The sequence below is a fragment of the Colossoma macropomum genome, unplaced genomic scaffold (assembly GCF_904425465.1).
Source record: "Colossoma macropomum unplaced genomic scaffold, Colossoma_macropomum, whole genome shotgun sequence".
Classification (NCBI taxonomy): domain Eukaryota; kingdom Metazoa; phylum Chordata; class Actinopteri; order Characiformes; family Serrasalmidae; genus Colossoma; species Colossoma macropomum.
The window spans coordinates 20,777,548-20,795,018 of NW_023494806.1; the positions used below are offsets into that span (position 1 = coordinate 20,777,548).

The window sequence follows — 17,471 nt, forward strand, 5'->3', positions numbered from 1 at the left end:
TGGTCGGTACACGGAGAGTCGCGCTCTGATTGGTCTGTTCGGCAGGCTGTTTTACGTCACTAGGCGGGCAAAGAGAGTTTGCGGAGTGAGATTGACTACAGAGTAAAGATCTGCGCGCGGTTACTGGCTTTTCCTTACCTTATTTACGTTTTTATGCGTGTAAATTCGCTATTTCAGGATCAATTCGACACAAAGACACTGTGTGGTGAGTTTTAACTACATTGGTCTGGTTGTAGAGCTCGTACTCATGTTGTCTCAAGTCATTTCAATGCTGGTTTTACTGTGGAAGTCACTGTGACTCGAGTAGATAACCATGATTCTACCGTTAAAGGGGAATTCCACCGATTTTATAGAATTACTTAATGGTCAGTGTTTGAGATGTAAATACATCGTCATTCAGAGTGGCTTGATGTGAAATTCTACATTTGTAGAGAAACGTACGGAGCCCTGATGATGACATCCGGTGTAAATAAAAATAATGCGCGGCCACGTCTTATTAACGCGTTGGAACGAGATCCTAATGCGTGGCCACGACGTAGTAAGGCGTGGGAATGAGATGATAAAGTACGGGAACGAGATCAGTCGTGGCCGCGCATTAGGATCTCATTCCCATGCTTTACTAAGTCGTGGTCACGACTTAATCATCTCATTCATGCGCCTTACTAAGTCGTGGCCACGCATTATTTTTATTTATGCAAGATGTCACCAGAGGGGCTTCGTAGGAAACGTACAGACTCAGATGTCTTTACAGTGGTGGTGATAGGAACCAGGGGTCACCAGGACTACAACACTAATATAGACATTATTTACTATCCAAACTCTAGCCTCTAGCCTGCATGTGCTTTCTGAGTTTTTATATGTAAAGTTAATGATGATAAAATAGTCATAAATCTGATGAAACAAGTTCTTGGGGGAGTGTGTGTGTGTGTGTGTGGGGCTGGTTTGCCTCACAACACCCTGCATGTATCCTTCCACTATAAATGAATTAAAATCAAACGTTTTAGACCAAAAACTTTATCATAAAACAGCATCCATTTCATGTAATAACTTTCTGTGAGGGAGCTTTTAGAGGTGGACGTCTGGTTCCTATCACCACCACTGTGAACAATTCTGGCTCAGCAAGTTTCTCTAAAACGGAACATTTTACACCAAACCACTCTGAACGACTTTCCTGATCTGTTTACTGTTTAATTACGCAAAAATTTTTGAAAAATTGGTGGCGTTTCCCCTCAACTATCATGGTAGGGTAACTATGCATGTTAGCCTCTTAACCTCTTAACTTTACAGTTCAGTTCAACAAACTGGTTCAATCTACTCTTAACTGATGAACTTCACTTCTGTTCCAGCACTGCACATTCATAAATATTAATATTGAAGATGCACGTGAGGGAATGCTTCATTTCGGCCCCAGGCAAGTCCATCCTGCATGGTGAGCATGCAGTCGTTCATGGGAAGGTGAGTACATGCTTAACAATGTATCACGATGTCAGAATATCAGTGATCAATAATTAAATTGGTAAAGTTTTTGACCTCTGTGTTTGTAGGTGGCCCTGGCCGTAAGCCTGAACCTGCGCACATATCTGCGCCTGCAGGCCACGTCCGCTGGTGAAGTGTGCATCAATCTTCCTAACATCGACACCTTCCTGTCCTGGGACATTACAGCCCTGAAGTCCTTACTGTCTGGCTGGAAAGGTAAGGATGTCCCAGGATGTGATTCCCACAGTCCCACAGCCATATTTCCCTTTAGAGGTCCCATCCAGGGCAATCAGAGGGAAAAAGAAGGTTTAATTGATATCCTTCTGAAAATTTCAGTAGCCCGAAGCTGAAGACCTTCCCATGTTCTTGACTCATAGTTTGTTCTTACTTTTTATCTAAGCTGACTGCAGCTCCTGTGAGCTGGATTTAAACCTGGTGAAGAGGCTGCGAGAGTTTACAGCCATCACTGAAGGCTCCACCGACACCAGAAGCATGGCAGTTCTGGCCTTCCTCTACATCTACCTGAGAGTGTTTGCAGACACAGAGTAAGTATTAGTCCATATCTTGTTCTGTTCCTGAGTTTTTGTTTTGTCGTTTGTTCCGCAATGATGATAGCAAATGGCCACAAATACACAACAACTGTGAGCAAATCAAAAAACACAGATTGGGTATAAAAGTATGCACTGAAAGTATATAAAGCGCTATAAAGTATTAATATACTAATACATTGCAATGCTTATTACATGACACTGTACATTAAAATAAAGTGGTTGATGGAAATAATTAAACTGTTATGTTGTTATGTTATACAGGTATAGCATAATCAACCATATTCCATCCAAAAATGTGCTCTTTCATAGCTGCTGTTTTGAGGTTGAATGAGCTGCTACAAAATCTTGAGAAACTGTAGAACAGACTCAGTTTATATCACAATACCTACATTTAGAGTCGGTTATTCATTCAACCTAATGAGAAACTGTAGAACAGACTCAGTTTATATCACAATACCTACATTTAGAGTCGGTTATTCATTCAACCTAATGAGAAACTGTAGAACAGACTCAGTTTATATCACAATACCTACATTTAGAGTCGGTTATTCATTCAACCTAATGAGAAACTGTCGGACAGACTCAGTTTATATCACAATACCTACATTTAGAGTCAGTTATTCATTCAACCTAACGAGAAACTGTAGAACAGACTCAGTTTATATAGTTTAAAAAGACACATTGCTTCTGTAATAGTTCTGAATAAATGTAAATGTGTCATACTTATGCAGTATGTTGTGTGTGTGTGTGTGTGTTGTGTTGAGGGTTTTGCCCAGTCTGAGTGTGTGTGTGTGGTCAGAGCTGCCCACAGGTGCAGGTTTGGGCTCCAGTGCCGCTTTCAGTGTGTGTCTCTCTGCTGCTCTGCTTTCAGCCAGAGGAACCATTTCCACCCCCCTCATCCAGCAGCAGAACACAGCCAGGTAACACACATTACAGTTATTACTGCACCCTGCAGATTCATACTGGATTAAAATCACTCCACAATTATTACCGTCAGACTGTAAAACTACACACACTGAAGATTCATACTGGATTAAAATCACTCCACAATTATTACCGTCAGACTGTAAAACTACACACACTGAAGATTCATACCGGATTAAAATCACTCCACAATTATTACCGTCAGACTGTAAAACTACACACATTGCAGATTCATACTGGATTAAAATCACTCCACAATTATTACTGTCAGACTGTAAAAACTACACACACTGCAGATTCATACTGGATTAAAATCGCTCCACAATTATTACTGTCAGACTGTAAAACTACACACTGCAGATTAATACTGGATTAAAATCGCTCCACAATTATTACTGTCAGACTGTAAAACTACACACACTGCAGATTCATACTGGATTAAAATTACTCTACAAATATTAATCAAATTATGTATCGTATTATTAATCGTTCAAATTATTACATATAAGTTTGAATATAGATCCTCCCCATTTCAAACTAATCCGGCTGCAAAAGACCATCACAAAAGCAGATTCAGACTGGCTGTGTGTGATGTGGTCCTGTTGGCTGTGTATGTTGAAGGTGGAGCGATGCGGAGCTGGAGCTGATCAATAAGTGGGCGTTTCAGGGCGAGAAGATCATCCACGGGAACCCGTCTGGAGTGGATAATGCAGTGGGCACATGGGGTGAGGCTGCATGCTGCTAGCATAATAACTCAGGGGTTCTTAGTACTAAACCCTGGGGAACTCCTTCAATTCATATTGCTATGTTTTTGCATGTTTAGATCTTTGGTTGAACTCTTCATGAATCAGATGTTGTAGAGTAGGCACAGCACAAACATGTGCACAATACCAGGATTGATACGGAAGGCTATATAGTGGTCCCAGCTGTCCCAGAGGTTCCTATTACAGACATAGTGGGCATCTTATGCACTAAAAATGGATAAAATAAAGCTGCACATACTGATTTAAACAATCAGTTATTAATTTCCAGTTTAATTATATATTTGTATGCAAAACTTTGGGTGCATCAGGTCAAATTATATTTAGTTGATTTTCTAAGCAAATTTGGTATTTGATATGTCAAACTCAGCAAATAAATAGAATTTGTGCTCCACCATTTGCATTTTTTTTCCAAGTAATTTTGGAGCATTTCTGTGGGTCCAATCATCCTGAAATTTTAACACATTATAAAGGTCAGTTGGCTTAAAAATGACAAAAATTGAGATACAAAGTTTTGTTCGGACAGCAGCGATATCTAAAATATAAATGGTGGATTTAATGCCTATGTGTGAGTTCATTTACAAAACAAGCATCTTAAAAGTAAAACATCAGTTGAACTGCCCTGACCAACAGGCAGTCTTGAACAGCTGGTGAGGCGTGAGCTTTGGTGCAGCTCTTTTAAGGCTGCTATTTATTGCTGTTGAATCTGAAACAGCAACTTTTTATATAATAACAGCAACTATGCTGTAATATGCTGTGATTTGCTGTAATAATTATGTCAGCATTATGTGTGTTTGGAAAGTGTGCCGATGCCTCATGCTGTATGTGTGTGTGTGTGTTTGTATGTGTGTGTTTTAGGGGGTGTTTTGAGGTACCATGCTGGGATGATAACTCCACTGAGCAGGTAAGAGGCTTAAATCGGTAATTACATTTAAATTGTAAAGCAGAACAGCACTAAGAACTCTGGATGTGTATGTATTATTTATTATTATTATGTTCCAACAAATGGAGAGGAGTACTGAAAAATACAGTTTCTGTTCAGAATAAGCCAAAATGTTTCTAATATCTGATTGTATGCGTAAGTTTGAACAGCCTAGTCAAATAACATGTTTTTTTGATTTGCTAAGGGAAATTAAGTTCCACAAGGGACAAACTTAAATATGAGTTTTCTGCAAATGTTCAGCACAATTTCTATTTGCTGGAAAAATATATAAAATATAAAATGTGCCGTAACATTTGCACAGGCCACATTGTTAAATTCAGTAAATAAAAAGCAATCCTGTATTAAAATGTGCAGAAGTGTGTTCTCTGTAGAGAATGTGTAGAGAAACTCATTTACACTTAGAAACTCAACAACACGTAATTTGACATGGGGTGTCAAAACCTTTGCATGTGTGTATGTATGTATGCGTGCATGTGTGTTTGTGTGTGTATTAGTGATGTAACAATACATCACCTCAGGTTTGATACGTTTACTGATCATAAAGGTTGAAATTCGATTCAATTGTTGATATTTTGTTTGTTAAAAATGTCTTGTTTCAAAAATAAACCTCAAAAATCACAACCTGTATCATTTGTAAGCTCTTCAGAAAAAAGTAGTCATTTGAGTGTGGCTGTGTCCACAGCTTAGGCCCCGCCCCCTAACAGCTCACTTAACTCTGATAGGCTGCAGCCAGATAACTAGTTTTTATCATTGACAGTGTTTTTCGATGAAGGCCAGTAAATGGCCCTCCTCAGAGAGTGATGGGCTTCAGTCCACCGTTCCACACACTGATTTTCACTGCAGTTTGTTTCTGTTTTGACATCATTTCACCCTCAGCATGTTCTCCTGATAATCGCTCTTAATTCCGTCCTCAGGGTGCCCACGCTCAGGATCCTCCTCACCAACACTAAAGTGCCACGCAGCACCAAGGTTCTGGTTTCTGGAGTGAAGGACAAAATTAACAAGGTGCTGAAGACCCTCGAGCTTCCTCCTGTGATTTCACACCCTTACACTGCAATTAGCATAATCACCTGCGGCTCTGTGTGTGTGTGGTGGGGAGCGGGGGGGTGGGGGGCACTCCAGGGGCTCCTGTGTGCCTTTTAGAAAAGCTCCAGACAGAGCCCCCTGTGCCCTGTTGCCCTGGTAACAGCAGCAGGTAGTCTGCGGGTCGACTTCGCTTCTGTGATGTCTGGGGTGGAGAAAGAAAAATAAATAAATAACTAAATCAGACGCCCCAGCCTTCCCTGCTCGAAAAAACAGCATGGACCAGCATGGAGGGTCAGCAGTGCAATCAGCATATGTTGTGTTTTGGATGCAGGTCTGCTGGTCAACAAGCATGACCATGCTGGGTGTCCAGCTAAACCAGCACCAGGTTTAGACTCGCAAAAAAACAGCTTAAACCAGCATGGAATTCACACTGGTCTGTGCTGTTTGCCATGGTTTGGTAGTTAGTATGTGTTAATCTCAAGTCTTTATTTAACCAGTGCAGAGAAGTAGTTATTTACTACACGTTTTGTGTATTTAGCTGAACAACGTCCCCAGTAATCAGAGTTTAATACCATTTAGCATTCCTTTAAACAATAATTTGCCCAAAAAATCACATATAGACAACTGTACCCTAACTCCAAATGTAGCCAGTAACCTAAGACACGTTTGGTGTCTGCAGTTTACTTCAGTAGTTTGGCTAATGTAGCTAACAAGTAACAGAAGCCTGTATACAAATGAGCAAAAATCATCATACGTTGTCCTCAAACCGTGTGGAGTTGCTCAGTAATCCTTAACAGATGTGCTTATTTAATTGATGAAACCAAAAATCGATAAATATGGACAGAAGTACAGACAAAATTCAGGCTATTTGCTGCCGCTACTGTTTTTAGCAGTGCTAGCATACTTCAGTCCATTTATACAGAGAACACTGTCGTACAGTGTCAGGAAGTGCAGTAAAGATTTCTTAACTCCACACGGTTTGAGGCAAGTGTGATGATTTAGGCCTGCAGTTAGCATCATGCTAATTGGTGGTGTGTAAGCTTACATTACTTATTAGCTACATTAGCCTCCTAGCGCCAGTGCTAAAACTAAAAGAAGCCAAATGTGTACTGGCTGATCAACTATCAACTATTCCTCACTTTAAATGTTGGGCGATGTGTATATGAATGTTGTTATAAGTCACTCCACTTTTAATCCCTAGTATCCCTCTATAATGACCCCGGTGCTGGACTCGGTGGACGCTGTGTCTCAGACCTGTGAGCAGACTCTGGCTGAGATGGCCACGGAGGGAGCCTCAGCCAAACATTACAACACCCTGGAGGTACAAATACGCCACTATACAAAGTTAGCATTGTTAGAAGTGTTGCACGCCCTCATAGTGCCATCTTTTAAACACTTATGTTTTGTTTATTTCATGTTGTGGTCTAGAAATTATAAGATACACATAATCAGCCATAGCATTAAAACCACTCATTAGCTAATTAGCAAGGCCTTCATGAACTGAATTCAGAGCGTTAGATGAGGGTAAAAGCTAATCTCTGCAGTACTTTGGCCCGGAAGGTCAAAGGGGGCTAGCAAAGTATCAGAGAAACAGATGGACTACAGTCTGTAATTGTAGAACTACGAAGTGCTCCTATATGGTCAGATTTTAGGTAGTTGTTTATTCTGTGGAAAACCTTCTTTCGCTGCTAACATTAGCCAGCTTGTTAGCTAGCTTAAAGGAGCCATCGCATCTGTTTAATTCAGAACGAGCCTTGTTGGTTATTGACTTGCTAGCTTTAGCGTAGCTGTTAGCATGTGTGCTAGCTGTAGAATAATCATTTGCAGCTGTATCAGCGACAGAATGTGCATTTTTCTCCCTCAGGACCTGATAGACATCAACCAGCACCACCTGAACGTGATGGGCGTGGGTCACTCGTCTCTGGACACCCTGTGTCGGGTCACACTCGCCCACGGGCTGCACAGCAAGCTGACCGGAGCGGGCGGAGGGGGCTGCGGCATCACCCTCCTTCGACCAGGTAATGTTAGCTGCCATGTGTATTCACAACATGAGCAACATATGCACCATATATTTTAATATCTTAAACATTTGCATTATAATAAATACTAATCGTTTATTCACACTATAATATATTCGCACACAATGCATTCATAGGAGAATCATAATGTGAACAAACATAATCTCTCAGTGGCCACTTTATCAGAAACCTCTTCTTATTCATCTGGTCATGCGCTCTTTGTGTTTGCTATCCTCTAGTCCTTCATCAAGGCTCAGTTTCTGACCACAGAGCCGCTGAAGGTAGGGGTTTCTAATAAAGTGGCCAGTAAGTGGAAGTACAAGGTAGGTGTTTTTAATAAAGTGGCCAGACTAATTTAAAATTCTATTACTGAGATTTAATTACCAAGTCATCTATTCTCATTCTAGCATAAAAAATGTTCTAGCATGTAGCGTGGTGGCCTCATGACTGTCCGATATTAGACGCTGACAGCAGATTAGCAGGTGTTAATGGGTTTTTGACTGATTGTTTATTGTCTGGAGTGTGTGTCACGTTAAGGTGGCACCCAGCAGAGACTCAGCTGCTGTTTGTCACTCGACTGATGGAGCTAACAGGCTGTATTTCTCTTTGTTTATGCCTGAAGGCAGTAGTATGAGGAATTATAATCAGGAGAAGTCTAGAGTGGAGCGCGGAGTGGCGGGGGGCCGAGGGAGTGTGAAGTTTGAAAGGCGTGAGCTTTGCATGTACAGCTGTCATTTCAGAACACGCCATTAAGCTTTAAATCATAGTTTGGTAAATAAAAATTTAGAACGAGTTTCTGCTTTACCCTTTTTGACATCTGTCAGAAATTTTGGCTTGCAGTGGGGGCACTGGGGCCCATCGCGCAGAGGGGGCCGGAGCAACTGAGCCCCCTAAGTTCCTCATTATCATGTATAGACTGACAGACTCTGACACTGACTCTCAGAAAGATCCAAGTTCTTTAAAACATACCTCACCAACTTTGATCTGTACTATCCAGGCAGAACTGACATCGTACATTCTTTATTTATACGTCTGAGATCTTAAAAAGCCAGTGTGATGTGAACGTTTAGGGTAGCAGTAGATGCTAGTTGGTGGAGCATCATGCTTTGAGAGCATCAGCTTGTTTGATCTTTGTGAACTTTCACAGGTGATATCAACTTTCTGGACTAATCATTGTTGTCTCTGGTGTATGACCAATGGCATAATTGAAAAAAGTTTCCATGAATACAAAAATGACAATGTAATTTGCTTTGTTTACTTACAATTTTTATATCTCAAACAAGCCGATGTTCTCAAAGCATGATGCTCCACCAACTAGCATGTCAGAAATCACATAATTAAGTCTATTAAAGTCTGTTAAAAATGTAATGATTGAAGGCCTCTTCACACCAATTTTTTTAATGAAAAAAAACAACAACTTGATTTTTAACGCAGTGGAAGCTTCACATCAAGTCCAATGCAGCAGTCGCTATTTTAGATTAGGGTACTCACCATCATTCAGATTTGCTTGGACTGCAACCATGACAACAGAGCTCTCATTTGTCTGATTTAATGCCTCTGTAAAACAAAAACTCAGCCTAATTTTACACAACATTGCAGGCTGTCACTTTCATTCTTTATTTAAAAGATGCCATTAATATACATGTGTTCATTGTCAAAGTCTGAAATGCATTTTTCTGTTCTCATTTTTAAACTCAGTATTAAGTTGGCATATTATTATTATTATTGTTATTATTATTCTCTTTCAGCTTGTGAGCTAGACCCATTCAATGGTGTGCTTTTCATTTTTGAACGAATCAGATGTTTTCATACAACATTTGTTCACAATATTTTCCCCAGTGAAAGAAAATGAAAGGTGGACTGTCCAGAACATTTTAATCTAACTGCCACAAATTATTTCATAATATACACCTCTCATAGACATTTAGTAAAAATTTGCATACTTACTAGTGACCACTTGAAACACAATAGCAACCACCTAGCAATGCACTAGCAACCACCTGGAACACCGTATCAACCAATTAGCAACCTTGAGAGAAACCAGAATAGCTACTCTAGCAGTCAACTTCAGGAAAAAACCAACCACATAGCAACACCCTAGCAACCACCAGAGATACCATAGCAACTATCTAACAATACTGAAACAACAGCCTGGAACACACAGCAAAACCATTGCCTCCACATAGGATACACATAGCAACTTAAGGTTCCATAGCAACAACCTGTCTTAGCAACCACCTGAGATAACATAGCAATCTCCTAACAACATCCCAGCAACCACCTTTGATACCTTAGTAACCACTTAGCAACAACGCCCTAACAACCACCTGGAATTCCATAGCTACTGCATAGCAATTACCTGGAATACCATAGCAACCACCTAGCAACACTATAGCAACCACCTGAAACTTCTATATAAACCCAGTCAAGTTAATTAACACACAACAAAATCCTAACTGCCACCCAAGATACCATAGAGGCCTAAGATGCCATAGCAACACCCTATCTTAGCAACCACCTGGGATAACATGGCAATCACCTAGCAACATCCCAGCGCCCACCTTGGATACCTTGGTAACTACTTAGCAACAGCGCCCTAACAACTAGCTGGAATTCCATAGCAACTACATAGCAACACCCTAGAAACCCCCCTGGAATTTTTATATGAACCCAATTAAGTTAATTAAAGAATCAACAGCTGTGTATAAGTGCTTTAACTTTTCAAGCGTTTTATCTGGCTTAGTCAAGCCAACTTACTGTTTGTCCACAAACCTTCTCCTTGTTGTTGGCCTACATGTGTCATAGCTTCCATTATTTATGAGCTACATTAGCCTTGTAGCTCCAGCTCAACTACAGAAGCTTCAGACACCAGTCATGTCTTGGCTGATCAACTACATTTGGGGTAAGAGCAGAAACTGTGTAATGTTCATTTCATCAAACTGGACAAAAAATGGACAACGTCAGTTCTGCCCTTCTCCATCGATCTGTGGTTTCCTTCTTCGTGCTCATCCAAACTGTTTCTCAGTGCTTTTGTATTCAGACTGAAACAAGCTTGGCACCTGTCACATTTTCAACAAACTCAGCAGGAGGCTTTAAGAGCTTTCCCTGACAACGACACACTTCTTTGTGCATTTAAAAGCTCCCAGACGACTGCAGAGACACTTACAGACATTTAGTGCTTTGTCCCATGGGCTCTGGGGGCTGCAGGCTGGAAACTGTAGGACCACCTGCACGCTGTCAATAACATACACGGTTGTCATTTCGGGAGCACCAGTGCAGTTAAGAGGCTGGCTGTCACGTACAGATGATGAGCGAGACACGACAGCAGGGGTTTGTACATTAAAACTCTGCTTTTAGTCTGATGGAGGAAGTGAAACTCCAGAATGTTCCCGAAATTTCACTATAGACACCTCCAACACTGACCCTCATTGATGTTACATTAAAATTCACATACTTACTAGCAACCACTTGGGATACCTTAGCAATCACTTATCAGCCAGCAAAGGTACCATAGCAGCCACCTAGCAATACTCTAGCAACCACCTGGAACATCATTAACCTTGAAGTATGTTTTGTTTGTTTTTTTTGTTTTGTTTTTTTTAGAAACAGAGCCTTCGGTGGTGCAGGCGGCAGTGCAGGAGCTGAAGGAAACAGGGTTTGACTGCTGGGAGACCCTCCTAGGCGGACCGGGGGTCCTACTGCACTCCTCTAACTCAATCACTCAGGACACACTTAGCATCCTCACCAGCTACTGAGCAGCTGCACCTCTAACACAGACATTAAAGGTACAATGAGGGAAAGGTCCACTGCAACCGGACGGAGTGTTGGAGAGTTTTCTGGTATTTATGGAGCGTGTGATGGTTAGCATTAGGTTATGAAGGGTCATGGGCATCCTGCCACTGGAGAAATGGACATAATGTGATGTATGGGTGTAACACGTAAACGCAGAGTGTACCTTTAATCCAGTCACTCAGGATGTGTTTCAGAGAAACTGCTGCTACACGTTACAGGCATATTCTCTGAAGAGGAACTGCTAAAGGTTTTGTCATCCACCAAGGCAAGTGGATCACTGGTATCCAGAGCCTTTAGTTAATGCAGAGTACAAACTGTAGACTTAACTAAGGGGAATCCCACCGGTTTTCCAAAATTTTCACGGAATTCAGTGGTTGAGATGTAAACAGTCATTCAGAGTGGTTTGGTGTGAAATGGTTCAGATTTCTTCACAGTGGTGGTGATAGGAACCAGGGGACACCATGACTACAACACAAATATAGCCATTTATTTACTACCCAAAACCACCAGTGAATATATTTTGCTTTACAGTCTGGTTCCTATCACCACTTTGAAAATTCTGTGTGGGTAAGTGTCTTTAGAACGGAGCATTTCACGCCAAACCACTCTGAATGACTGTTTAAATCTCAGTATGGAAATTTTGGAAAATTGGTGGAATTCCCCTTTAACATATGTAGTATTCAAGTTCAGATACGATTACAGTCACATTTAGATCCTTTTATCGTGCCCCATCCTAACTGACTTGCTTTGACACAGTTTAGCCTCTAGATGGCAGCAGAAGCTCAATAACGATATTATTGCCTATTAAAATCTATTATTAAGATTTTAATTTGCTGATCAAGCGCATAAATGCACAGAGCTGATCTTGGTTTCAATGAACGGTAATGGAACAAATTCTTAAATTAATTGTTTTAATTTATATTTTTGCGCAATTGTTGTAATGACAACAATATTTCTCTTATTGTTGACCAAGTGTGAATAATGTGCCTGAGACATGAATGGACAACACAGAGTACAAATAGTAAATACAAAACACAGTCATAAAATATGAATATGTATCAATGCACATGAACATATTGACCAAAAATACCATTTGGTTATGGCACTTACATTATAATGTAAACATGCCTCTGTGTCCTCAGTTATCAGTGCTGCTAATAAACTGCTGGTCATTCAGTGAGTCGGCATCATTTACGGTCAGTGCGTGCCAGGAGAGCAATGAGGGAGTCTGCTGGCTGTTGACCAGCAGAGCTGATTTGTGGACTGCAGAGTGGAAATGGACCACTTAACAGAGCGCAGCCAGAGAGGGGACTTTGCTGGAGCTTTTCTTGGTAAAATATTACAAATAAAGCACAAAGCAGTGACGGCCTGGAGGAAACTCTTTAATACACAGGTCAACACAATCTGGCCATTTTGAACATGTTTATATTGTCATAATAATGAAGGAAATGTCTCTGACTCAGGTCCAGTTTCTGCACATTCACATAAACACACCGCATACAAAACTAGGAGTATGTCTTTAAAGGGAAATTCCACAGAATATTTCCGAGCTTGAGATGTAAATAGAGTCATTCAGAAGTTTGAGGTTTGGTGTGAAATGGTTCAATGTAGAGACTCAGATGTCTTTACAGTGGTGGTGATAGGAACCAGGGGTCACCATGACTACAACACTAATATAGACATTTTATTTACTATCCAAAACCACCAGTGAACCTACACGAGTTTGTGTATGGAATGATGATGATGATGGTAAAATAGTGATAAATCTGAAAAAGTTTTCTTTTAGGACTATTTTGCCTCACAATGTCCTGCACGTATCCCTCCACCATGAATGGGTTTAAATCATTTTGTTTTAGGCCAAAATCTTTTCCAAACAATCGTCTCAGACTTCATAACCATTTCATGTAACAACTTTCTGTGAGGGAGCTTTTAGAGGTGGACGTCTGGTTCCTATCACCACCACTGTGAACAATTCTGAGTCAGTCAGTTTCTCTAGAACAGAGCGTTTCCCACCAAACCACTCTGAATGACTCTGTTTACATCTTAAACGTTTAATTATGCAGAAATTTTTAAAAAGTGGTGGAATTCTCCTTTATGAGTGGTGAAAAGTTAAAAGGTTGCTACTTCATATGAACTGTATTAACTAATACATAATAAAGCATATGTAATGAAAGTGTCTATTGTTTTGAGTGTTTGTGTGTCAGTGATCTTTTACGTGAGCAAAACTTTCCAAAAGCTCTTCTAAGTAAATATTAATATAATATCAGTTTATGTTTATGATGTTTATGATTACAGGTTTTGGTCCTAAGTCACATGTAATGAACAGACCTACCACAGCACTGTCTGTCTGCTGCACTCTGTGCTGAGGTCAAGGCCTCTCGACGGTCACTCTGGCCTGACCCCGTCTCTGAGGGTCTGACGAGGGAGGAGGGATGGTGAGAATGTGAGACGGAGGGAGAAAGAGAGAGAAAGGACCTGAGGGGCGGTGGGAGTGGGGGAGGGGGGTCTGTCTGTGAATGCAGTAACAGGATTAGTGTGAGCAGAAGCGAGTGACACTGAGTCGGAGAGAGAAAGAAAGACGGATGAGAATGGGTTTGAACAGAGGGAGAGAGAGAAGTGTGGGATTATCTCTCTCACTCTCTCTCTCTCTGTTGGCAAGCTATGAGGCTCGACCTCGGTGGCGCTTTTGAACTTCAGCCAACAAACAGCTGGCAGAGGAAAGGTCAATTTGGGGAAGTCTGGAATAATTGATTTCTCTCTCTCTCTCCCTCTCTCTCTTGCTCTCTCCCTCTCTCTCTTGCTCTCTCTCCCCCTCTCTTCCTAGTCTCACTCATTCTTTTATCCCCTCCCCTCTCTCTCTCATTCAGTCTATCTGTCTCTGTCTTTAGGCTGTCTGTTTCTCTCTCAGGCTGTCTTTCTCTCTCTCTCTCTCCCCCTCTTCTCCCCCATCTCTCTCACTTACTGTTGTCTCCTCTCTCCCCTCTCTTTCTTTTTCAGTCTGTCTCTTGCTTTCAGTCTCTCTCTTTTTCTTTCGATTGTCTGTCTCTTTCTCTATCAGTCTGTTTCTTTCTCTTTTAGTCTGTCTCTCTTTCAGACTGTCTCTTTCAGTCTGTCTCTCTTGCAATCTGTTATTCTTTCAGTCTGTCTCTCCATCTCAGTCTGTCTCTTTATCAATCTTTCTGTCTCTTTCAGTCTGTCTGTCTCAGTCTTTCTCTATCAGTCTTTGTGTCTTTCAATTTGTCACTATTTCAGTCTGTCACTATTTCAGTCTGTCACTGTCTCTATTAGTCTGTCTCTCTCTTACAGACTCTTTCCTTCAGTCTGTCTTTTTTTGTCTGTCTTTCTCTTTTTGTTCTCTTTCATTCACTCTTTTATTCAGTCTTTTTTAAAGTCTGTCTTTTTTCTTTCATTCATTCTCTTGCTCTCTTTTAGTCTCTCTTTCATTCTCTCTGTCTATCTCTTTTATCTCTTTCTCTATTTTAGTTTTTCTCTTTCGTTTCTCTCTCTTTTACTGGCTCTCTCCGTCTCTCCTTTACAGCCTGTCTCTCTCCTTTTCATTCTCTCAGATTTAATTTATTTTTTTAATTAAAATTATTTTGAAATTCCTTAAAAGCTCAATAGAAAAGGTCAGTTTGGGGAACGTCTGGGATAATAGATTTCTCTCTTTTTCTCTTTTCTCTTTCTCTCACTTTCTTGCTCTCTCTCTATCTCTCTATATATCTCTTTCTTTCCCCATCTCTCTCTCTCTCTCTCTCTCTCTCTCTCTCTCTCTCTCTCCTGCTTGTTTTAATTCATTTCTTTAAATGTCAGAAGGCTTTAGTGCTGCCAGACGGACTGTACCATTATAGAGTACCGTAGGGGTGTTGTTGGGGGGTTGTGCTGTGAACTTTGACCTTTCGCTCGGTGTCCTTCACTTTAACCCGTCCCGTTTCATCCCATCATTCACATGTCTGCGCCCCCCCACCCCTCCCCACCTCCTTCATCAAAAAAGAGAAAAAAGCCCCGCTGGAATTTAATTATGACTAAGCCTTTCGATTTAAATTGCATTGATGAGGACAGATGAGAGAGAGAGAGGGCGGGAGACCTAGAGCTCATATAGAACCATTCTCCCTCTCTCCCCCCCATGAGGCACAGGTGGTATTTTTCTTAAATCACTGTCATAGACGGTCTCTCTGTGTTCAGATGAATAGACTGTAAAGACGTTCTGACATGATTGCAGATAACGGAGGCGGGTCGAGGGCAGCACAGGACCCCCGCCAGTACAGTACTGTGCAAAAGTCAGAGACCACCTTTTCACTTATTTTCTTTCTCATGCTGCATCTAAAATAGCTAAAGGAGATATTTAAGAGGAGATTAGATATAAGATAATCCACTAGCGTGAGGATGGAGAAAGTCAAAAGAAGAATAAGTGGAAGTATAGCCGCAAGCGGCAATGAGCGGGTCCAAGCATGCATCAGCCCAATTAGGCCTAATAGGTAAGCATGGTGAAAAGTACAAAGTGCCAAACAAATTTAAGCCAAAATACCAGACAAGAAGCGAAACTTCTGATATAACATGTAATTACAAACTTATTCAGCTCATTGAACTGAATCAAATGACACTATTTGTTTATCGGTAGACTTGGTAATGACATTATAATAACATTTTGAATGATTTTTAAGAGTTTTTGAGTGCAAAAGCGCCCCCTGAAGGTCAGTTGGGACCAAAATTTGACCCCATCAGACTCCCAATATGTACAGTAATTTACAGACTAATATAAGTAGGCGGAGCTAAATGGTCCAAATTGCAAATTAGTTTGTCTTGAGCCAAGTAATCAGAAAAAAATAATTTTGTCTCTCAAAAAAATTGGTTTAGGAGTTATATAGCAAAACATGTTTTGCTTCGCTATAGCACCCCCAATTGGCCATTCGGGGTATTTTTGGGTGCCTGGCTAGATGCGCACAAAATACACCTACCCACCAAGTTTGGTGTTTCTAGGACTTACGGTCTCTTCTCCACAACATGTTTTTCAGGAGAAAAAGAAGAAAAATCAGAGCAAAAGCAATAGGGTTCTTGCACTGCATGCTTGAACCCTAAAAAACAGGAGTTTGGAAAATTATTAAAAGCTTCAGAGAAAATGGGGCTCATAACAACCACCTGGAAGACTTGGTAGACACAAAAACTGACCCCATCAACTAAACAGCACTTTATGCTTTCATTTTTGTGAGGGAGAAGAAAATCAAGCACCCATCTTGCTTCAGTTCAGTTATTAATAACAATGAATTATTATTATTTGTATTATTATTATTATTTGTGTCAGTTGATATTGGCGGAGAAATCTCTTATGATAACATTGTTTATGGCTTTACTCTTTACTACAGCTATAAAGACCCTCAGTCTCCCATACACGTTTTGGCCTCACTATGTGCTGCAGATTCCTTCGCTCTCCACTGCTCTAATGGGGTCAGCTGACCTTCACTTTCTCTTCACACCACAGCCATGCAGGAATGTTTTCACACACAGACCCTCCTGACCCCAACCTCTAGCACTCAGGGGTCACAGCTCCTATTCTACGGGACCGGCAGTCAGAACAAAGGGTCAGAGGTCAAAGCCTATTACACTAGACTGCAGCAGAGTGTATTTAATAACAGGAGCAGATGCAGATGAATGGGGGCTGTCAACAGAAAAGCATGGCAACACTACAAAGACGTTTACACCACAGACACGTCACTAACGGCAGGATTTGAGCCCATATTGAATGTCCATAGAAAACTACCAACACAGTAGCATTTTCGAATGTTGATTTAAGCAGCTTGTTGAGCTTGTTTTCTTGTGTAACCTCATGCAGTGTGTGATATGACTCAGTTAAGATGGTTAAAATACAAGTAAGCTAATGGAGAAAGCACATTCAGCGTTTGTTTATTTGATGTTTGTTAATGACGAGTGGTGGTGATGAGTAGCATTTGTTTATGTGATGTTTGGTAACACCTTTAGAGGGCAG

General features: G+C 40.9%; 1 protein-coding gene across 1 annotated transcript; it reads left to right on the forward strand.

The window, feature by feature from the left end:
* Window positions 1-33: 33 nt before the first annotated feature.
* Window positions 34-13,667, forward strand: mvk (mevalonate kinase). Its single transcript, XM_036599252.1, has 11 exons — window positions 34-205; window positions 1,347-1,455; window positions 1,545-1,692; window positions 1,877-2,021; window positions 2,792-2,947; window positions 3,573-3,676; window positions 4,571-4,616; window positions 5,570-5,660; window positions 6,883-7,002; window positions 7,546-7,699; window positions 11,303-13,667. The coding sequence occupies exons 2-11, from the start codon at window positions 1,378-1,380 to the stop codon at window positions 11,452-11,454; spliced, it is 1,194 nt and encodes a 397-aa protein (XP_036455145.1). The 5' UTR covers window positions 34-205; window positions 1,347-1,377; the 3' UTR covers window positions 11,455-13,667.
* The last annotated feature ends 3,804 nt before the right edge of the window (window positions 13,668-17,471 follow it).

Coding starts and splice junctions, on each gene's coding strand:
- mvk (XM_036599252.1), top strand. CDS start 1,378: ATGCACGTGAGGGAATGCTTCATTTCGGCCCCAGGCAAGTCCATCCTG. Junction 1,693..1,876: donor CTTACTGTCTGGCTGGAAAG/GTAAGGATGTCC, acceptor TTTTTATCTAAG/CTGACTGCAGCTCCTGTGAG. Junction 5,661..6,882: donor TGAAGGACAAAATTAACAAG/GTGCTGAAGACC, acceptor TTTAATCCCTAG/TATCCCTCTATAATGACCCC.